This window comes from Oreochromis aureus, linkage group 17, assembly GCF_013358895.1.
Source record: "Oreochromis aureus strain Israel breed Guangdong linkage group 17, ZZ_aureus, whole genome shotgun sequence".
Lineage (NCBI taxonomy): Eukaryota > Metazoa > Chordata > Actinopteri > Cichliformes > Cichlidae > Oreochromis > Oreochromis aureus.
Window position 1 is genome coordinate 1,205,869 of NC_052958.1, and position 23,423 is coordinate 1,229,291.

Genomic DNA, 23,423 nt, shown 5'->3' on the forward strand with positions numbered 1-23,423 from the left:
GGAACCAAGAATACTGCTGACCGATGGGCTTGGCTGGCCCAGTGACTGGACTGCTGTGGTGCAGATGTTTCCATTTTCCAGAGGAAACTGTCCCGAGTCTGTTTGATTAGATAAGCAGCGGTCCCCAACCGCTGGGCCACGGACCGATACCGGTCCGTGAGTCGTTTGGTACCGGGCTGCGAGAGTTGAAGCTCGGGTGTGAAATTTATGATTTTCAGGGTTTTTAATCGGTTTTTATTGTTAACTCAGTTTCCCTGGGTCTTTTCCCGTGTGTTATGAATAAATCATCTTTTTCTGGTACTTTTTTTTATTTTGTTGTATTTATCTGCGACACCTTAAAGGCCTGGAAAATATTGTCGGACATAAACCGGTCCGTGGCGCAATAAAGGTTGGGAACCGCTGAACTCGAGCTCTGCTGCATTAAGAACTACATTAAGCTCCACACTGCACTGAAACGTCACAATAACTGTGACGTTCTCCTCAGACATGGTCACAAGCTGGTCAGCAGCGAGTCTGCAGCCACACGCTGCACAGTAACGAGGCAGGTTATGTAGGCAAAGTTAGTCTTTGTGATCTACCCAGGAGTTTAAAACCTCACAGTCTGGAGTGTTTGTCTTTGCACAGTAACTCGTTTTCAGGCCAGTCCTTGTAGCTGATCATTATCAGAGGAATATGTTTTTCTTTGCTAAATGACTCAACACTGGCCTATGAGTTATTCAAGCACAGTCATGCTTTGGGGCTGCATTTCAGCCACAGTGGAAAGCTCCCAGTCATGGATGGGCCTCCCCACACATCAGCATTACTGAAACAGTGTGGGATCGTCCTGACAGAGAACAGAACAAAAAGGCGCCCGGCATCCAAAGAAGAGCTCTGACTGTCCTTCACTGAGCCTGGAGAACGTTTCTGTGCTACAGGATTCAAATACTAAACACTGACCTTCAGGTGCACACGCTCCAGTGAACTGCTACACCCATTTACTATTAACCGAGCCAAACCTGAGGGCGCGACGGACGGCTCGAGCTCTTTTCCCCAAACCCCTTCAATATGGTTAATGTAATAATAATGTAATAACTCAAAGCCTTCACCCAGCCTTTCTTTGACACTGTGTTTGTGTAAAAGGGTAGAATCATTTATAGAGACCCAGCACAGCCTTCTCCTCTCTTCCTCTCAGTTCGTTAAAGTTTTGCTTTCTTAATAACTCCAGCTGCGCTCCGATGAACGTTTAAGCAGGCTAGAAATTCAAATTCCTGATCCCCACAAAGGCTGAGCCAGCCTACGACCCGTTGTGTTCATCAAGTGAATTCCAGTGAATTCTTTCCCCGTTTTAAGCAGCTTATAGAATTTGGTTGATCCGATTTAAACGTCGGCAGAAAATATGTAGGGGGGGGGTTAAGAGAAAGAAGAGCTGGGGGGGCCGTTCTGCCCATTAGCTAAAGCGGTGCTAGCATGTGTTCCACACAAAGATGGCTACTGGGTCCAACGACCTTTAATATACAAATCCAATGGTTTAACTTCTTATGAGTGGAAAATCAGATATGTTCACAGTGGCTGCTTTCTGCTCTCAACTTTGATCTCGCCTGTTAAAAATATGACTAACAGTCACAGTCATCATCAGTGAGTGTGTGGGACGGCCGAGAGCGTAACAAGTCCATAGATTAGTGGAAGGTTTTGTGACACGAGTGCCATAACCAAACGTGGCCTGGCATGCCCGGTTACAAGATTTCATGTGGCGTTGTGTAACGTGACATATTCAAGCTTATGTAACATGTGACCTGTGGGTCAGCTGGTGTGAGTGGGCAGTCAGACAAAAAGCAAGACTCCTTTCTCCTCTTACTGTTTTCTTTGAGGCCCTTTCTGTGTTAAGCTGCTCACACCTCTGTCCACGGGGAGGAAATCTATTTTACAAGTTAAAAAAGAAAAGGTTTAACAATACGAGTGTGAAAAGAAGAGCTGAGAAAAGTCTCTCAGCTATGACGTTTATATCACAGATTATGGATTCAAATGTGTAAAGTCACTACTTTCATCCAAGGAGGAGTTTTGGTTCCTCACCTCTCCCAAAAAGCTTTAAATCCCTGAATTCTCCATTTCCATCTCCAGTCTCAACTGTGAGGCCAAAATGAACAACTTAACATGTTCTTCAGGTCATTTGAAGTAAGTCTCATGATAACGAGTCAGTGACCCTAACATTCCACATTCAGCACAAACCTCGTTCGATCACGGCGGTACTTTCATTCATCCGATGAGCCACACTCTGCATGTTTCTGATTGGCTAAGACGGCAAGAAGACGACGACCACAGTTTGTGTTTTTGTTTGAGCAAAGTTCCAAAAAAAGAAACTCTGTGCTCAGCTCGTACGGTTTCTCTCAAAGGAGAGAGAGAAGAAGAGCGGGAAAAACAAATACGCCAACGCAAGAAGACCGAGAAACAACGGGGGAGCGAGAGAACGGCGAGGAACCATAAAGGAATGAGCAGAACGAGGCGCAAAGTGTTTCTGCTCGTCATCCTTCCAGACAGAAGAACACACACACACACACACACACACACACACACACACACACACACACACACACACACACACACACACACACACACACACACACACACACACACACACACACACACACACACACACACACACGTTCTTTGACGATAATTCATCTTCCTCCTCACGTGTGAGGAACACAGAATCAGGACACTGATGGGAACCACACACTTTGTCAAAGTCACCGTTTCACAGCCTTCCTGTGACGCCTGTTGAACGGTGCACTGCACACCACAGAACACCGTCTATGCTGTTTAGTTGTTCAAACTTTACACCAGTTTTGAAGTAAACAGGTTGTGTGTGTGCACAGAACCAAAATACTACTAAAGTCACCATTACAGAGGAATACTGAGCCGCAATACAGGATATCCTGTATGACGAAAAACACAGAAGCACACGAGAATCATAAGAGAACAGCATCCTATCAACGTGGCCTCCAGCCGACTCGCTCGGGATAAGAAAATGTTAAATATTACAGCACGTATCGCTGAGACGCCGGGGAGAGGACGGTGGATGATTATCTCTTCCATCTTTTTTCTCCTTCTTTCCTCTGTCGTAACACACACCGCTGACACAAATACACACAGTATCGCACACACCGTGTACCGTGAACTCGGCAAATTCCCTGAATGCCAGCGGCTGCTTTAAGGTCAGTAGGAGGATCGTAACGGCATCAGGAAGTATTTTAGGGAAAACATGGCCTGGACTGCCATCCATAGAAACTGTGTTGTAGGTGATGGATTCACAGAGCAGAGGAAAACAAATGCACAATAAAGACTTTTACAGAAGACTAAAGAAGCAAAGATAATAAAGCATATGGTACAGAATCTACACCTGCTTCCCTTTCCTCTCTGGCCTGGTGCTCCACAGATACTTCCACCTGCTGCACATCACAAAATTAGAGCGTTCTCACTGACAGCAGGGCTCAGTTCCTTCCTGCTTCACAGTGAGTGATGCTTTTTACATTTCAGGATGGCTTTTAATACCCGGAATGAGACAACGTAATCACTAATATTCCTTAAAGTACAGCATTTAGTCACAGCTCACCTCTGCAGAGCGTGTTGCACGTGAAACAGGAGTAACCCTGCTGTGGCACCGACAGACAGAATCGCGGCCAGCACATGAATAAACAGCTCAGCGAGTGCGATGAACCACTGCAGGCTACCTGAGAGAGAGTGCACCGTGTACAAACCACAGGTGCTACTGTGGTCCAGACTACCACAGACTACAACCACATACAGCAGCCAAAACTGCACCTCTGACTCATCTGGCTCAGTGGATACAAGATTTACAAGAATACCCTTGCATTATGTGCAAAGGTCTTGTGTGTTTGTACATACTTGCACAACTATTCCAAGCTCCTCTCTTACCTTGATGTTGCAGGCCTGCTCCATAAGCCTTCGGGCGTTCTCTGCAGCTCTGTATCGTTTGGGGAGCTGGACTCTGAAAAACTTGAGAGCCCCCTCGAAGTCTGCCTGCAACAGGTCCTCTTTAGACGTCTGGGAGATGAGGAGGAGTGGGAGGAGAGAGGAGAACAACAAGGGATAATCAATGAGACACACAAACGTCTTAATGAGAGTTTTATACTCACAAAGACTAAGAACACGTGATAATACAGAGACGACTGTCTGTAGTTACACACTGTAAGCATTCCCGTGTGTGTTATAGCTCTTATTGTAAAACAATAGTTACACTGTAGTCTTCTAAAATGATATTTCCTGTGCAGCCAGTTACTTTAATTCATCTCTAAGCAAAGGCTGAGAGCTCTAGCTCACAGTTTATCGTAGTCCTGCTTTGCTAATCCCGTGCTGCTCTCCTCCTTCAGGACAGGAACACGAACCACCATGTTTAAGCAGCAGCATGAGAATCATTTGTAACTCCCATATTTAAACCCTTCACCCCGTGAAACCCTATTAGGAATAACCACTGAAGCTCTTTTCTGTCATTTTTCAAGCCTCTGATGAGACGAGAGGTAACACGTCCTGACGAAACTCAAAGTCAGCGGCTTTCTTTTCCAGCTCCTACTCTAATGGTCGTCAAACCACGTGTTTATTGACACATACCGAGGTGTCGAATATCATCTTTATGGGGGAAAAGAGATCACAGAGAATTTAATAACAACAATACCGCCATCCTGTGGTGTAAAGATGCAAAGACACCAGAATGTGTCGAGTGTGTGCTTTGAGAGCGATCAAACAGCGTTTTCCTTGTAAGATTATTTTTTGGTTCCATTTCTGCAGACGGAATAAATGTGGAGGTGATATCAGGCAGGAAACAAACAGCACGTGCTGTAAAGAACATTTCAAGCAGTCAGCGGCATGTATGCAATGTGACCTGCAGGGAGTAGAATATGCAAGCTACACTTTGAATTTCAGCTGTCTTTAAAGGTCAAAGGTCAAGGCATAACGGCGACTGATACAACTACTAAATTGATAAACTGAGACTGCATTTTAAAGGCACGCGTTCCCAGTTTTCCCCACAAACTCTTCCCCCATTAAAAACACTCTGGTCTAACTGGTCTAACAGTCAACCATCACTCCATCCCTGCATCTCTCTCTCACCGCCAGCAGCCTGGGGACGAAGAGCCGGTGTCCCATCCCAAGAAGGTCCATGACCCTGCAGAAAGAGTCTGCTGAGGCCTGACTGCCGTGGGCCCTCTCCTCAGTCTTTCTCTCTCCATCTTCCACTGCTTTGCAAACTGCTGGAAGGGGCAAATGCGGGGTCAGGACTGGTACAGGAGGAGGAGAGGGCGGTGGGGAGTGTGGAGGAGATGGAGGTGGGGTGGGACAGGGTGAGGGTGAGGGGTGGTCCCGCTCCGGGGCCAGAATGGAAGATGACTCCAGCGTGTCGTCTAGATGCCCAGGAGTTTCCTGTGTTGTTGGAGTAGACGAGGAGGGGCGTGGGAACCTCTGTTCTCAGCTCAGTGTCAAAAGCCAAAAAGTGTTGAGGTTCTGGTGAATGAGGAGAGAGCAGCTGTTATTTGCACGCCGTGACAGCCTGGCGCTCAGAAGGACAGGTGGAAACGAATCGAAGACGAGCCCAATGAAACGCAGCAACTCGGCAGCCGGCGCTTCGACGTCTAGGACACGTGACGTTCAGATCGATCCAGTTCATCCGGGCAACGCAGACTATCAACACGTGGACAAAACGTTGGCGGAGGCCGCTCAGCTTGTACCACTGTCAGAGCCCGGCGCCGGCCCCCCGGTGCGACACAATCACAGTCAGGAAACGATGTGTTGGCGCTGCTTTCCACATAATGCTGAATAATAATCTTCCGGCTACCTGCCAGACTTGCTTTGAAACCCAGTCACATGACCCACTCTCATCTTCTTCCCTTGGCAAACTCCCCCTAACCAATTCCAATCCAGCGTACTGTTGCCTGGCAACAGAGCTGCTCAACACGTGGGGTGCTTCTCCGGCAAACAGCAGCACTGGATAAGAACGCCACCTTTTTTTATTTTTCCTTCGTTGACTTCAAAGACGCTGAGAAAATCCGGCTCAGGCTGCACAGCGGCGTGGCCTTAATGCTCGAGGCTCAGCGCGCGAGCGATGACACATCAAAGCATCGATACGTTTGTACCCACTTTGCAAATGGAGCTTCCCCGAGGTCTGATTTCTCTGAAATGACAGTGAAATAAACAGCACTGATCTTTTTTGCGTGCTCTCCACGCCTGGACAGGCGGTCCTAGCAAAAAGCAGAAAAGGATGAGATGTGGTCCGTTTGGAACGTGGCGCGTTTGCGCCCGCAGGAGACGATGCGCTGCGTGTTTGAGTTAGAGTACGGCTGAGCGGATGCTGAACTCACTGACTCACACGCAAGCCAGTGATGCGTGAAAACCAAGATGGAAAAATGGAACAGAACAGAAAGTGTGTGACGACAGCCTCCTTCAGTCTTTGCTCTTCACTGGTGTAAGACATTCAATTCTGCACAAATCCACTCCACAGTAAGCAGCAGCCTAGTTCACAGCTCGAGCCTGGACTCAGCAGATTTCTATCAGCAGGAGCAGCCGTGCATCCGGTCTGTATTTGTCAGTAGATTTTTGAGCTCAGGAGCCGCCTCCTTTAGGTAGAAAGTCCCTTTTCGTTCCCCTGAACTGCACAGACTCACTGAACGAGGGTACGAGTGGGTGTTGGATCTGCAGGAGTCTCTGCCCTGGCCAGTAGCTGGGACCAGGCAATGCAACGAAGCCACGCCACAGTGTTTCCAACCCTCAACCTCTCTCTCTCTCTCTCTGTACTTGTGATGCTAGGAGCTAATGGTTATCAGTAGCAGGGGCGGCTCCATTGCAGAGGTCTGGCTGGTGGACAGAGGTAGCATGTTGGACAAATACATATCCAACCAAGAGAGAAAAGGAGGAGGTGGAGGTAGAGGAGCAGGAGGTAAAGAAGAAAGGGAACGAGGAAGTGAGTGAAAGTAAAGGCTCCGAGCAGGCATCCACGGCAGGAGAGGATAAAGAGCAAAAACACCAAAACATAAAATCACAGACACACACAGCTTTTCTCCTTCAGGTCCAGATCGCTAACGTTATCTCTTATGCTCCTGCTGTGATGTGGATGTGGCGACTAAGCCGGAGAGGGAGGGAGGTGAACACAGATGGAGGGAGGGGTGATGAGAGCGAGGAAGAGTGCAGGATGGATGGAGGGAGGAGGAGGGAGCCTCTGGGGAGAATGCCGTCATGCCCGGCCAATTAGAAACAGGCAGTGGAAGCCCCTTCCACACTCCTCCCTCCTCGTTTGTTCTCCATTTCCGACCATCGTATCCACCGCATCTTTCTCTCTCCGACACAGAATAAATGATGGCCAACACACAGGGGAGGAGGGCTTTTTAGAAACCAGCCATCCTTAATTTTAACCAGAGACAAAAATAAAAGCACAGTCATTGCCTCATTAGTATCTAAAAGCACAACCTGTTCTTATTACTGTTATCATAATCATTGTTATTATTATTGTTATTCAACTATATGAGTGTAATTTATTTATTTTATTTATTCTTGTATTTGCAAAAATGCAGATATTTTAAATGCAGGCCTTATTCATTTGTGTTGACTGATCGATAATAAACACGAATAATTAATCAGTAAAAGTAAAATATTGATCAAGACATTAGAAGTTCAAACACAGCCATGAAGTTTCTTCTGGGATCACAGGAAAGGTAAAGAAAAGAGAAACTTTCCTGGTTGTTCCATCATTTTAATGACACGTTTGTGTAAAATTCAACCCTTTCACACTCCGGGTGTGTCTATAAGAGAAAAGGAGGTGAGGATTCATCTGTTTACCTGGTAACTGTCAGCCAGTGTAATTATGAGCCAGCTAACAGATGTGTTGTCACAAAATGAAATACTTGTAACAGCCAGACACAGACGTGCTCTATGACACAGTCATCACACCAAAACTCACTGATCTATCCCACCACAAACACAGAAAATAACAACAACTAGTAATTCTTCACCCCTGTGCTTGGACAACAAAAACATGCAAACCATTTGGTATTTAAAAATGCAAAAATAAATAAATAAATAAATAAAAGCCCAAAATTTTAACCAATTTAAAATCAACCAAACGTGTTATTAACTAGCATACTAGGTAATAATAATAATCCCTTAAATCAAAGACAAAACAGTTTCCTGGTCTGTATCTGGACAGTCTGTGACCCAGTCGTCTGGTTTCTGTGATTGAGAACGAAGTTGATTAAATATGTAACTTTTGTCTCCCCCTTCTGGCAGTAAGTGTGATTACACAAACCCTGTCGATCATGCTGTTGAAGAAAACCTGCAGCTTTTCTTCTCTCTTGTATTTTAAAATCTGGAATATCCTTAAAATTTTCACCCATGGGCTCCATGATACTCAAGCCTACTGCATCTCATCCAGTCTCTGGTAAACCAATGAATGAATGAATGGATCAAACCAATCGATCAGATAAAATACAAAACCATCAACAACCCATCTAAAACTCTGCTACATTTCAAATTACCACAAATTGTTCAGCTCAGTGTGGTTTTCCTCCACTGTCAAATCTGCAGCCTTTACTGTAAGGAGTCTATAACCATTTGCTTTCAATGGACAAACCACAAAGTGTATGCAACTAAACCAGCCTCCTCTCTTCCAGATGCAGTTTGTGATTTGACCACTAGGAGGGGACAGATGTAAACAAATGCCTCTTGGGTGCAATCCAGCCTGCATGTGCTTTGATTTGCACTTTGGGCTTACTATGTGTGCAGAGACTGATTTAAACACAGATGTACAAAGAAAGTGAGGACTAACCTTGAGCAGGGCGAGGGCTACATTGAAGATGATGTTCAGACCCTGAAAGAGAAGAATTATTTGGTGAAAACAGAAACAACAGAAACACAACAGCTACATTCGTTTGCATGTGTAGTTTTTAAAAGCCACTTCAGCAATTTTAAACTTGACGCTGCACTTTGGAGTTGTAAAAATGAAAATCTGCAAACAGCCAACAGAGTCACATTTTTCGGAAACAATACTTCAATCTCGAGTTCTGCAAGAATCACTGCCACAGTAAACCAAAAAGAAACTGTTTGCTCCACTTCTCATCTTTTGCTCAGGTCAGGATAACCTCAGCTTCTTATTTTCTATTTTTCATACCCACACCTTTATTCACACCAGTATAAACACACAATGCACAATCACAGTGATGGATCCTCTGCACACATGCACAAGTATAGTGTAACTCTTCATCATAGCGACGTTAGACATGCAATTACAGGATCAAACGGAAACAAATATCTACTGTGTAACAAGCTTCTGCCGTTTTACTATTAAGGAGCGCCAGGAAAGAGTCCTTCCAACACAACTTTATAAATATTTTCACAGACGAGCAGATGTGTGAACTGAACATGATTATTCCCATTACAGTAACAATGGTCTTTTACAATTAGCTTATCAGTATTTATTTAGCGATGCCACAGAGCACCTTTGAGTTCAGTTTAGCATAAAATTTGTAGGAAACACCTTTTTCATTTTATCGTCTGATGAGGACTCTACGAATGATTCTGCAGCACAAAGAAACCCAAATACATGCTTCACAGGGTAGAGCCAATCCAGAGGCGCAGAGTCCTGCTTAAAAACAAACACCACTTTGTTTTATATATAATGTGCATATTTTGATGCATTAATTCGACCCTTTCTTCATACAGTGCTTGTAATTTTGACCAAAAGAAAGAAAATGTAATGCGGATGCCAGCTCTGCATGGGAACACCCATCTCCTTGGTCTCCGTGACAACCAGTTCACATGGCAACACAGAGCTAAAAATATCTGAGCAGCTCTAAAAATATCTGAAGAAAGAGAAAAGAGGGGGAGCTCTGCCTCCACACACCTATCTTTGCAGGCCTCACGATGGCGCTAGAGTGCTGAGGCATGATCAAAGGCGTGTTTGGGAGGAGAGATTATCTCAAAGTGTGTGTTCAAGCAGGGCACGCTGTTGGGGAGAGGAGAGAAACATCCAGAGACGGGGAGATACTATGAGGGAATAAACTGGGGAGAGAAGATCTATCTATCTATATCTAGAGAGAGATATAGATATAGAGCGAGGGGAATGATCAGCATACATTTCTAAGGAGACCATCAAGTAAAGACAGCAGCTGAGACAAAAAGAGTGATTAACAATGAGGGTCTGACAGTGATGAGGAACAATCACAAAGAAGAAGATTGTCAGAGTGAAACAAAAGAACAAAGAATTTGTCCTGCTTTAAAACAGCGACATATTTACAGGTTTACATACAAACAGAAAGAAAAAGAAAACAAGAAAATAAAGATAAAAAAACCATACCACCGAAAAGTTTAAGGAAATGACAAAGTGTGAGTGCAACAAACAAAATGGCAATACAAGAAAAAAAAATTGGAAAAAGAAGAGAGGAGTGAGAAATGATGAAAAAGATGAGGGGGGGGCATAATATCACAATGCTGCTTTAACAGGCAGATTGTCATCATGCGGCTCAATGGGTGAGAAAGACTTGGGAAACTTTTAATTGTTCTGCCTGGGGCTAACTGGGAGGCAGGAAAGGGGAGACTGGGGGAAAAAAAGGAAGGGAAGAAGGAAGGCAGGCAGAGAGGGAGGAGGATGGAAGAAAGTTGCTTTTGCATTTGATGCAATTACAGTGAGACAGTCAAAGCATTAGGAATGAAAACACTAATAACCCACCGTGTTTATGTATGTTTATTTTTAAAATAGAGTCATTAAGTCAAATTGTAACCAAGGACGATGGTGGTGGTAACTGATAAGGTTACTTTGTGTTAAAAGTCAGAATTTGACACAGCAGGTCATACTCGCTGCACACTTACTGAATGACATGAGAAGTTCATTAGGATCTGCATGCATTAGATCAGGTGTTCCTCGGGGCTTTGTTATTGGCCCCATGCAGCCTTGTGCGTAGGCTGAAACATTACATGGCCCCCATCGTATTTCTGGTTCCACCAAGTCTATGGCAGCTACATCTCTCCCATCCAGCGCTCTCCAACCTTTTTTGCATCACGGACCGGTTTAATGTGAGACAATATTTTCACAGACCGGCCTTTAAGTTGTGGCGGATAAATACAACCAAATAAAATGATACCACCAAGACAAAAACTGTGCTATTTTGTAAATATAATAATAAATGCAAATTCACTGTGTAACTCTATTAGCAGCGTCCTCCTGAAATGCACCAACAACATTGAGAGTAACATCCTCCTCTCTGCCCCTTAACGCTCTCTGGTCGCTATGGTAATGCGTAAATATTTCTTTCAAAATAAGACACACAACTACAACACGGAAAAAGACCCAGGGAAACCGAGTTAACGATAAAAATGATTTTTTTAAAAATGGACCAGTACCGGTCCGTGGCCCGGGGGTTGGGGTTGAGGTCCTAACCTGTATTGCTGGTTCACACCCAGCTGCAAACCCCCTCAGTGTATGTGGAGGGCCATGTTCTGATGAAGCTTAAAGAACATCATCAAACAGGAGTGGAGATGAGACGAAACTGTAGAGTCCAAGACCCGCTGAAAACTGATTTGCCTTTTTGCCAAGGACGGGAACACCGCTCTGTTAAAGGACCCGATAACAATAACCCACCGTTGTTGGCCACATACCCCATAGTCCTGCTACACCGCCCACAAGACCCTCTGGGGGGCCAACGTGTAATACTTTGCCCAATATTTGTCTTTCTGGTATTCATATATTTTGTGTAAATGACTGAAACACTGCATTGAACAGCACATTATTCCCTCTCTTCGTCTGTGTATCAGTTTCCTAGTTTCTCTGTAGTTCTTCTGCACGAGTCTCCAGAGCTGAATGTGTCTGATCTATGGATACTGGCCCACAAGTCTGTTCACTGTTTGTTGATGCTCAGTGCTCCGCTTCTCTCTCTCAGCTTTCCTCTCACTCAACCAGTCGAGGCAGATGGCTGCCCAACCTTAGCCGGGTTGTGTCAGGGGTTTCTTCTGTGAAAAGGGAGCTTCTCCTCCCCGCCGATGCCAAGTGCATTCTCAGGGGTGAAATCGCCATCGTTAACTTACCATGTATAGTGCCATGAGACGACACAGGATTATACTGTACTATAGAACCACATCCAAGACTGTTTGGGAGTGTGTGGGGTTTTTTTGTCAACTCAACTCTGAAATATATATTTTTCGATATATATACACACGTATCTGAAATGAATCATATAAAGCTCCTCAGTGATGCCCGTTATTTCTGGGACTAACACTTCTTCCGTCACACAGATTTTGTAAGATGATAAGTGACTTGCTCATCGATCGGTATTAGGTCAGGTGGCCCTGATGATATTAGATCATTGATAGCATCGACTCTAAAAGGCCTGAGCAGAAGCATCGATGCTGTGTGCCCTTTACTTGTGGCCACTGATAACCGGGAAGTGCAGTTTGGGTTCACCGACTCCTCCCTCGCTACTCCAGTCTCCATTCACATTCCAGAAGGGCTCGTGGAAACTGATTTGGATTTGCACCACGGTAAAAGCACCAGTAGCTTGGCAACATCGTGTGACTCTCCTTTATAGCACAGCACTTGCTGTTTTTCTTTTGTTTTTTTTAAAGGGTCAAGGTCAAGTTTATTTATACAGCACATTACCAACAGGCCATGCTGCACAAAGTGCTTAACAATGTAAAATGCCACTAAAATAAATAAAATGCACAACAATGATTCAGCAAAATATAGAAAAATGAATAAAATAAATGGATAACTAAAACAAAGCTGTGAAAACCAAACTGTTTAGGTCAGCGTGTGTTAAAAGCAGATCTGCGAGACAGAAAAGTGGTTTATTTTTTATACCATTAGGATGTTGCACCTTTTTTTTCATAGGTCATATCCTCTTAGTATTGTATGAAAATGTCTTCTTACCCCATTTGCACAAAACCATCTCTACACATATCATGATGATCTGTATTTCCGTAATTTCTTTATATATTTGAAGTGACCACAAAAGCCAATTATTTGGCCTTACTAGATATCCCAGGGATCGTTGTCCATGTGCCAAAGCTTTTTTTTTGTTCAGATCTAATATCAAGAGGAAGACTATTCCAGAGTCCGGGACCTGCCACAGAGAAGGCTGTGGAATAGTTAAGGTTAGTTTGGACAAACAAACAGGAACTCAGACAGGTGAGAAGGAGCTCGGCCGTTCAGTGATTTTAAAACAAAAATTACGATTTTAAAATTGGATCATGTAAGGAACAGGAAGTCAGTGTGGAGAGGCCATCACCGGGGTTACAGGCTCCTTCAGTTTAGTGCCAGTCAGCAGACGAGCAGCTGCATTTTGGACCAACTGGAGACGATAAAGAGAGGCCTGGTCCAAACCAGATACAGAGAACTGCAGTAGTCCACTCGGCAAGTAATGAACACATGAATAACACGTCCAAAGACATCAGCTGGAAGGTGTGGCTTTACCTTGGCTCACACAGTTTAAAGGAACCATCAAGGTGCACACTGAGGTTTTTAACATTTGACTTACAATAGGAAGCTAAGGGGCCCAGAGCCCCGTCACTCTGTTTATTAACGATTAATGATCGACGGGTATTATCTGACAACGGTCTTCAGGCTGAGGGGTAATAAAAACTGCTTGGAGGAATATATTTCTGTGGAGCTAGCAGAACTTGCAGCATACATTACTTCTGTGTATTTTCCACACCACAGCAATGAAGCCAGGCATTCTCAGAAGAGCTGTTTTCAGTCGTCTTTGTCGACATCCAACCCTCTCCTCTAATACACTTCTCCCGACCCCTCGTAACCTCCTTTCTATCCACTTTCAACTGATTTCCTGTTTCCAGACAGTTGAGCATCGCCTTACTGGACTCTGGACAATGTAGACTAAAGCCCTCTCCCCATGTAATCAGTATAACAAGTGCACTGACGTTACCTCGCAGAGCAGCAGGTCAGTGATGTGAAAAACCATGCACAGGGGGAATTTGGCGGTGAAGAGTGTTAGGAACCACTGGGAGGCGTACATGTGTGCCTCCAGGTTCAGGTTTTGGAAGTGGGACCACAGATCTGGAAGTTGTTCCTGTAGGAGAAGGAAAAAGGGGAACTTGTGAGATAAAACAGCACTTACAAACAGATAAAGATGTGGCTCTGCTTGTCATTTCAATTTTACATTATTTCATTTTTGCTCATGCTTTATTAAATCATGCTGTCTCACTGAGATGATAATCTCTCCCGAGAGACCCACAACTAAGAAAAAACTAAAGAAATAAATACATTTTAAAAAGACACATAACATAATACAGTATTATATCACAGCTGCCAAACAGACCAGGAGATTGGTTTGACATTAGACATGTTTTTAATGTTGTACAGAAAAAATACAATCATACAGTTAAAAATCTAAAGGCACTAAAATAAATGTATTCTATTTGTGTTCTTAGTGTTTTTACAACCTTTGTTCCAGTTACTTTTAGTTTTGAGTGTTCGAGCACGTACAGTGAACCACAGAGTTCATTGGACAACACTTATATCTGACATCATACCGTATTTTGCGGACCATAAGGCGCATTAAACAAAACAGTCAGATAAGTCAAACTTTACTCAACTCATTCTTCTTGCTTCCTCCACTTCCGTATCATTGATTCATTAATGCTGAATTCTCCTGCAGCTGCTCTATTCCCATGTTGTTGCAGTATATTAATGACTAACCTCGTATTGTGGATGGATTATCTCAGTTGTTCTGACTGAAGTTTGGTCCGTTTACAGCATCCTGCCATGCGATTGCATTTGTCCCTAACCATCGGGAACCCTCACATTAACTTTTATCGAGTGCAAAAAAGTTAGAGTTCATCCTCCAGCTTCACTGTGTTTATGCTATGCTAACATAGCTGAGTAGCTAGCAATCACGTAGCACATCATTATATAGCAGCTAGCCCAACTTCAGTAACCCTACAAACGTCACTGCTGTTTAGTTTCCTGTCTTCATTTATGTTGGAAGTGATAGCAGAGCTGTACGTTTGAATGTTTCAGAAATCTCTCAGTCAGAACATGCTATATCATGCTTAGGTGGAAGCTAGCGAGCTAACTTCCTGCTAACTTCCTGCTAACTTCTAACGCCGTTAAATGTAATCAATCCTGTTTTCATGGATGCCTGGATGTTAAACTTAATTGTTACATCTGGTAAAGCAGCAACGCTGATCATTTTATTAAAGATGAAACAGTTTTTAACTCTCAGTGATGCCGCAGTGTTTGTTTGACTTTGGGACCTGAAGCAGACGGAGTTTAGGACCCAGATTACTCCGCGAGGCTCCTGACTACGGCAGCCGTAATGCTCCAACAATCCATCAAGCAGCGCGGCTTCCTAGCTTACCAAAGTCGTACTAAAACATTTTTGACAGATGTTTGAGCGCCGTGTACCACATAAAATCGATTCGAGTTCAGTAAGCACAACCAGAATTCATACATAAGGTGCACTGTTGATTTTTGAGAAAATTAAAGGATTTTAAGTGCACCAGAGAATCAGAATCAGAATCGTGTGTTTTCTACAGTCAATGGTGCAGACACATACAAGGAATTTGGTTCCGGTAGATGGTGGCTCTCAAGCACAGCAATGTAAATCACACGCACACACCTGTCTATATATACATTACATATACATACACAAAGCTGTGTAAACCAACTATAAATAACTAATCTAAACTTATATACATAAAATACAGAAATGAAATGAGGTGGAATGAATACTACAGAATGTACATATAGTGCGGAGAGTACGGTACTCTAAATTACCAGATGGTATCATTGCACTGAGCTAATGTGATTGCACTAACTGTCTCCATGCTGACGGGCGACTGCTAGCAGAGGCAGGACGGATTTAGGCGCCAAGATCAACTCAGTGGATTTGGGTTGTAATACCCGAGTGGGATGGGACATCAGCACTCATTATCCTCAACGGTGAGAAAGCCTACACAGGCTGCAAATCTATACTCAACTCTGAAATATAGATTTTTTTCAATGTTTTAATGAAAGACAGGCGTCAACGAGGCAACATGTTACAGTCCAAATATGATGCAATAACTGGCAACGTCCTCTTCAGTACGAGTAAACTCAAACTTACTCCGAGTTAAATGCAAAGTCTTTTTCTGTTTAGTGCACTGGTTTATGCATTTAATCAGTAATTATTATACAGCTCCATTATGAAGAAAGTACCAATGCTGGAAAATCAAATCTAGTGTAAATGAATGGTCCTGGAGACTGGTCTGTATACAAAGTGAACTTCATGCCATTTAAGTCATGAAGCAGACAGATGGGATAAATTTTAATGTCGAGCTGTAATTCTGAGGCGCAATCATTTAAATTTCTGCAACCAAGTGGTGAGATCAAAAAATGTGTTGCAAATGACCAAAGACAACAAAGGCAACTAAGTGGAAAGAGCTATTCCCGTATGCTAGGTGACTCGCAGCTCTAACAGCGCTCGTAATCATCAGCAAACTGTCCTTGATTTGTAAAAAATGAAGGTAGGCCTGGGTCCTGTGTAAGAACAATGACGTCCAAGCTAACTACGACTCCCAAAGTGAATCCACTTTCCAAAAACAGCTTTTAAAACACTCCCAAACACAGTCAAATAGATTTAGAAGACTGATATATGCTTTAATCTGAAGCTTAACCCAATTCATATTCACTCATTTCACCGACTACGGTCCAAAGTGAAGCTTATCAAACTCCAAATAAAAAGTAGCCCAGAATGAGGGACCGAGTCATTCACAACAGCAACATGACAGACAAAACTAAACCTACAAACAGAAAGCAGTGTGATGCAGACCATCCTTCCTGTCAGGGTCCCATTGATTGATTTAAAAATGTAAAAGGTTGCAGGACTAACCTGCATCAGCCTCTCCAATTGGTAGAACTTGCAGTGAAGATCTTCAAAGTTGTTCTTGTAGAGAGCTCTCAGGCCATATTCATACATGATTTTTACCAAAACACAAAAGGCCTGCTCCTCGGGCATCTGAAAGCATGTGGAAAACCTCAATCAGCAACACTTTGGAAAAATGACAACAGCTAAATATCCAAAATGTGTTCCTGCTGACACAAAAGGTCAGAGCAGCTCCCTCAAGAAGACTCAAACATGGCCGTCACCTAACAGTGGAGGGAAACAGTGCAGCTGTGGAAGATGCGACTAATACAAGTTTTATGTGTGAGCATTTTATGGTCTGTGTGTGCATGTGGATGGATGAAGACGAGGAGCAGGAGAGAATGCTTAATGCTGTGCTCGTCTCTCAGTGTGTACACGGCTTTATTTCTCCTCTCCTTCACGTGCACGCTCTCACAGACTGTGAGGTGATATTTAATCAGAGTGACAGTATGTGTTTGGGACTGAATGGGCTCCTGCAGGTAAACCCGAGCCTCTATTAATATTCCTGACATTTCCTCTATAACCTCTCCCTCCTTCCTCTATTACACGCCTCCTCCTCCTCCTGTATAACCCCTCTTTCTTAGACTGCTGCTGTCCCCTTTATCTTTACAGCCTTCTCCTCCTCTATAACTTTTTCCTTGTGTCCTCCTTCTGCAGCCAGCTCCTCACCTTCACATCCCTTCAACAAACGTGCAGCTCTTGGGCACATCTCTCCGACCTCATCCCTACTCCTCTCTCCCACAACATCTCACTCCTCTTTAACCTCTGCTGCCCTTGCCATTTGGACTTTAACCAAACTTCCACAGCTCTCTTACCCCATGTGTCAACTCCACTGTCTCTCCTTCATGTGTCCTTTAAAAACTTGCTCAAATCAAATTTGAGGTGATATTTGTGCAAAGTCACTTTACACACAGCATACAGGTACTATAAACATGGATTTGTGACCTTGAATGTGTGTGTGAAAGGAATCGATTCTCTCACTCCTTCTCTTCATCCACATCATCTCATTCAGTGTGTTATATTACCCTGCTGCTTTATTATACTTTGTACAAGCCAGGAAACTGTTTGTAGAGACAGTGAAGTCTAGGTGCAGGAGCACGCTGCTCGTGTTAACCTTGATCATTTGTTTGAGTGCCATCTGCAGATAGTGTAGGAGAATCAAGGTTACATTTAAGCAGCGACAGAAAGCTTTTATTCTGAAAGCCCGGGAGAAACACTGAAGGCAAATTCTTTTGCAAATGCACAACGAGTTTGAGCACAAGCATGTGTTTAGCAAACAGTGCTAACTGGTGTGTTGGATCATCTGCTGTACAGTGAACAGCTGATGGGATGAGTTTACTTACATGTAAGAGGAGAACAGCAGCGAGGAACGACTGACCCTGGCAGTAACCAATTTCCTCATCGTAGACCGAGTAGGCCTGCAGGAAAACAGCAAATGACAAAAGACAGAAACCAGTTCCATTAGGTTCCTCCATCAGCAGCATGAGTATCTGAATCAGTTTGCTTAAAATGCAAAATGCCACAGCGTAGTGTTAAAACCTTTATTAAGATCATTTCTTGTACTGTGTTGCAGCCTGCTGCTTGCATTAGCCATAAAACAAGTTCATCAGCCACAGCTGAACAACTCCAGTGTGTTATGGAGCAGCTTACATTGTTCTGAGCCACCAGCGTCAGTCTGGTGCTACATCACCTTTCAGCATTCAGATTCAGTGTTTTCAGAGTGTGATGCAACTTCACTGTTCTGACTTTGTGTAGCTCTTTCTGGAGCTTTAACATCTACCACGGATGTTTTCTTGCATCTAAAAGAAAAAAATGTAATATTTACCTGTGAAAACACATTAGCTGGTAGAGCAAAACCCTTATTAGAGCCTAAAAATCTGCATTGTTGAGGCCACATTTAACAGTAGCACAGTGCCATTAACCTTTGATGTGAGAGTGTGGTTTGGGGCCAAACTGCTGCGTAATGTGATGATCAGCTGCAGTAATAAGGCATTAACAGTACAACTATAGTTTGGTTTTTTTAATAAAAGCTGATTTATTTTGGACCCACCCAGGTTTTAATCAGGCACACTGGAAACTGATAAGAGTATATCATCTTTGCAATCGATTGGACGCCGCTATGAGGGTTTCTGTGACATTACTGGATGGTTAAGGCTTTATTTATATTCAGGCTTAAAAACAAAAATCCATGTTTCCTTTTATTATCCAGGTAAATCAGGCAAACCTAATAATATCTGCTGACAACTGCTATCTATTACCAAACTTTGCAAGCTCACAGCAATGGAACCCACAAACTGGACAACAGAAAATTGGAAAAATGCTGGCTCGTCTGAAGAGTCAACTTCTGCCGCAACATTCAGATGATAGTGTCACAATTTAGAGTAAAAAACATGAAAGACTGGATCCATCCTGATTTGTATCAACGGTTCAGGCTGGTGATGGTGTAATGGTGTGGGGTGTATTTTCTTGGTATTAACTGAACATCATTTAAACACCACAGGACATCAGAGAATTGTTGCTGCCCACGTCCATTCCCACATGACCACAATGAACCAATCATCTGATGGATTTGCAGCTGAGAAATCTGCATACTACTTCGTGAGGCTATCATATCATGTTTCCAGCACCTTTTTGAATCTATGCCACAAATAATAAAAGACAAAAGGGGGCAAGTTGTACCTAACTCACAAGTGTAGGTTAAAATACATAAGCAGAGCTACAGGACGACACTGAAGTATAACCGAGTGGTCCTGAAAAGTGTGTTTCTTGCGACTATATGGACTGGTAACATTTGCTTTTAGTGAAAATACTTAAGAAATAATCATACACCATTTCATCTTGAAAGCTTAGTGCCTTGCTGATCTTCCAGTTAGCCTCAGAACATCAGCATGTATACGAGACACGTCCTGAGAGACAGTTTCTCTCAGCATTTAAGTTTTGCTGAGCTAAACCCCCCAAATTTAATAGTAAACATCCAAAATGCAAGAGCTGCTTTAAAACACTAGAATCTCTTTCATTTGCCAATAACTTAAGAGCGAATGAGAATCCTGCCTGTTCTCAAACAACGAGGGCAGAGTATATAAAAGTCTGGATTGCATAAAACTGTCATTTCAAACTGGCTCTGCAAATTTAAGGTCATATTGTATTAAGCCTGAACCAGATGGTTTTGTCCAAAAACTGGAAATGAGCTAAAGTGCTCAAACTCATTTCATAGCTGAGAAACAAAACCCACAGAAAGAGAGACAACTCACCGTCTACAGTCACTGTTGTATGGTTTCCAGGAACTCTAATCTGTTCATTTTTGAGTTTGAGTGAGTGTTTGTGCCAAATCTGAAGAAATTCTTCAGTGTTTCTTTCACAAAATGCATTATATATCTTACTCTAGATATGAGAGCTGGCTAGTTCAGTCATTAAAGTGACTGATCTAGGAGAATAACCTTCAGATGACCATTCGGGAGAGGCAATGTCTCAAAACGGTTGGTAGCTGACACACCCCACCAATCATGCTAATGAGCCAACAGACAGCCTTTTCACCGTGTAAACAAGAAATGACTTAAAACAATTACACTCGAGAGGAAAAACAACGATTGGACAGCTTACATTCTGGTTTGCTTACACGTGTACGGGAAGACTGGTACTAACCACAGGTGTGATTCCAACACCTGCAGTAAGAGGGGCACCAAGTCTATTTTAATATCAATCACCTTGCACTATTCGCTTATAAGCAAGTGTGCTTAACTGACATGAAAGCTCAATGTTTGAGAGGCCAGCAGCCCCAGAACTGCGTTAGCTCCCCTTTATTAAGCAGCTGCGCGGCTGGTGAAGCGCGAGGGGAACTACAAGTCCATGAAATACTCTTTAAACTTGTTTTTTTATAATCACTCAAAAGGACCAAGTCTGTAACGGTTCAATATCTTCCACCGATATTTTGGCAGGATGCTCACTCGCTGGATGGACACCGACGACAAGAGCAGTCAAACAGTGGGTTCAAAGACTGTCGCCCCGTTTCCACGCCTGAAAAATGAGCGTGGACGTCCAGAGCTCCACTGCTGATCGGTTCAGCTAATTTGGGGTTTGATGTGGAGGTAATGGAGAAGTCTTGTGGAGCTGTCTGGAGCGTAATCTACAAGCTGACATGCTTGATGGAGTGTGGCATTCACACGTCCCCTACTCGGCTGGGAGAAGTGCACGCTGACAGATGGATGGGGGAGGTCCTGGTGGGTGAAATCTAAATTTGTTAGCCTGAGCAGATAATAGGATCAGAGGGGTGCATTATTGCCGTCTACAAAGTATGCTCGAATCCTAATATCTAACGAGCAGATTTTTCTATTCTTACGTGTAAAGTATATAATGGTGGAAATGTGTTAATAATCATAGTATAAAAGTCATAATGTGTGTGTGGTTGCCTCACTGCTGGCGAACAATCTGAAGCTCCAATGAGTTTAAATTGTTTTTTTCATTTCAGGTAAGAAGCAACTTTAGAAGAGGAACAAAGGAAAACTGATCAGAGTATCGGTCACCCGAACAAAAACTAATATCCTGAAAAACATGTGCACACAAACATTCAGTAATTACTGGCACACACCACTAATCTGGCTGATGAGCCATGGTTACATGTTACCATGTTAACTTTCCCCTCTCTTGGTTAAAGTCCCATTTCCATGGAAACAGAAAATATTCCCTTTATTCCTGTATCCAGCCATCTGAAAGTTGCCAGTTTTGAATCCCAGCACTAGCTCGTTAACCTCGAACTTCTCCAGAGGGCACGCTCAGCGTAACACGGTAAATGTTGGGCGTTTTATATCATAGCTTCAGTCTAACTGAATGAAACTGAGTGAAACTGACGATAACTAAGGGAGAGAAGTCGTCCTTCCCTGGAGATTAAAGGTTAGGCTTATTACTGAGTAGGATAGAAAGAGGAAGAGAAACTTTGTGCTGGATCCTCTGTGCCTGTAACCCGCTCATGCCCGAAGATCCAACCAACCTTATCAGCAGCAAATCTACATGGATTTGCATACAAATGAAGGCTAGCTCGCCACTGACCTAGTTGGGTCCAGACTGGATGTTAAACCTTCCTGACAGGTTCTCCCAAAGCGCTGACCAACCATACTCTACTTCTGCAGTGCCAGAAAAACACACGGAGCAGAAGTTCTTCTTCATCACTCTAAACCTAGCTTTGATTTTAAAGGCAAAACATACCAATGTGGGTACAGCACAAGGCCTTATCCACATCGTTATTTACTGTATACGCTTCAGATAAGCTGTTGTCAGGAATAGAAATATTGTCCTGCTATTAGTTGCTGCTATTTTATAATCATCATTAACATTTCATGTTAATAGGGATGTTGCATTCAGATGCACTCAGATGTTCAAAATATATTGGTATTATATTAGTCTTTATTACAGGTTCAGTTATAATCAGTTGAATCTATAATTTAAAGGTTTCTGAATGTTTTATATTCTTACACATAGTCTTCAGTGGGGGAGAAGCTGATTGCAGGCTGACAGGAAACGGTGTGCTTTTGCAAAAGTGAAACCAAAACCAGAGTCTGGGTTTGTATAATGAGTTTATACATTTTACATAGAAGTTAAGATCATCACAACACAGGATGGCCTTAGCCTGGTTGCCTACGTGAGGTCAACTAAGGTTCAGAAAGCAGATGCACACTCTGTGCACAGCAGAGACATACACACACACACACTGTTAGGGTGTAGGTGAGAGTTGACTGATGAAGCAGTAGATGCACGATGCGAGAGCTGAGCTGGCTTACGGGAAACCACCGGGAGAAGATGGAAGCCAGTGTACTTTTAATTGTGCCTTAAGCTGTCAAATAGAACATTTGTGGTTTTGAAGCTGATGTATGTGATGACGCAATGAGGGGCGTCACTAAATATACTCTGATGCATATAAAACTGTATTTTGATGTTAGGAGGATGAGATTGTGGGGCTGTCTGCTTACGGAGTCCGCTCATTCTCCCACGCGTGTCATTTCATTAAAATCATCGTCTTTACCCTTTGGACCAGTGTGGTTACTTGCATTCCTCCTGTGTTTCCTTCCCTATATTTTTGAACCTTAACATTTGGGGGCTTCGTCCGAGGGGGAAGTGAGACAGGATGGAGAAAGGTCCGAGGCGTCAGGCGCTCAGGCATTGGTCAGTGGTCAAAGTGAGTGACAAGCCGGCATATAACAAAAGGTAGGCACCACCTGTTGATCTTATGAACCAAAGTGTGTCAAATTGGGCTGTGTAAATTGAAAGTCTACTCACTGAAACTACTGGTAGATGTCTGCTTTGATTTTGGTGAAAAGTTGAAGGTTGAAGTAATGATAATGATAAGGAAGTATAAGTGACAGTACTGAGTAATGAGAATAAAGGAATGAAAAGAGAATTAAAGCAGTTGGACTGCGAAGTGAACTTTAGAATGATAGGGAATTTGGTCATTGTGTGGGTTCAAGTCCCATTGGTTATGCAACCCTTAAGAACTTTCTCGGGTGGCGCTCCCTGCTGGATAGAGAAATTTATCCTTCACCTAGCGAT

General features: G+C 43.3%; 1 protein-coding gene across 3 annotated transcripts in view; it reads right to left on the minus strand.

Annotated features, from left to right (window-relative positions):
* The window catches only part of rabgap1l (RAB GTPase activating protein 1-like), a 106,104-nt gene that overhangs the window by 14,630 nt on the left and 68,051 nt on the right, over nucleotides 1-23,423 (minus strand). For all 3 annotated transcript variants that reach the window (XM_039600622.1, XM_031739759.2, XM_031739758.2), the window contains 5 exons: nucleotides 18,230-18,304; nucleotides 16,854-16,979; nucleotides 13,908-14,051; nucleotides 8,804-8,845; nucleotides 3,913-4,041 (listed from right to left, as the gene is read on the minus strand). In XM_039600622.1, coding sequence (XP_039456556.1) covers nucleotides 3,913-4,041; nucleotides 8,804-8,845; nucleotides 13,908-14,051; nucleotides 16,854-16,979; nucleotides 18,230-18,304 — 516 coding nt within the window. The remainder of the gene's footprint in view (nucleotides 1-3,912; nucleotides 4,042-8,803; nucleotides 8,846-13,907; nucleotides 14,052-16,853; nucleotides 16,980-18,229; nucleotides 18,305-23,423) is intronic.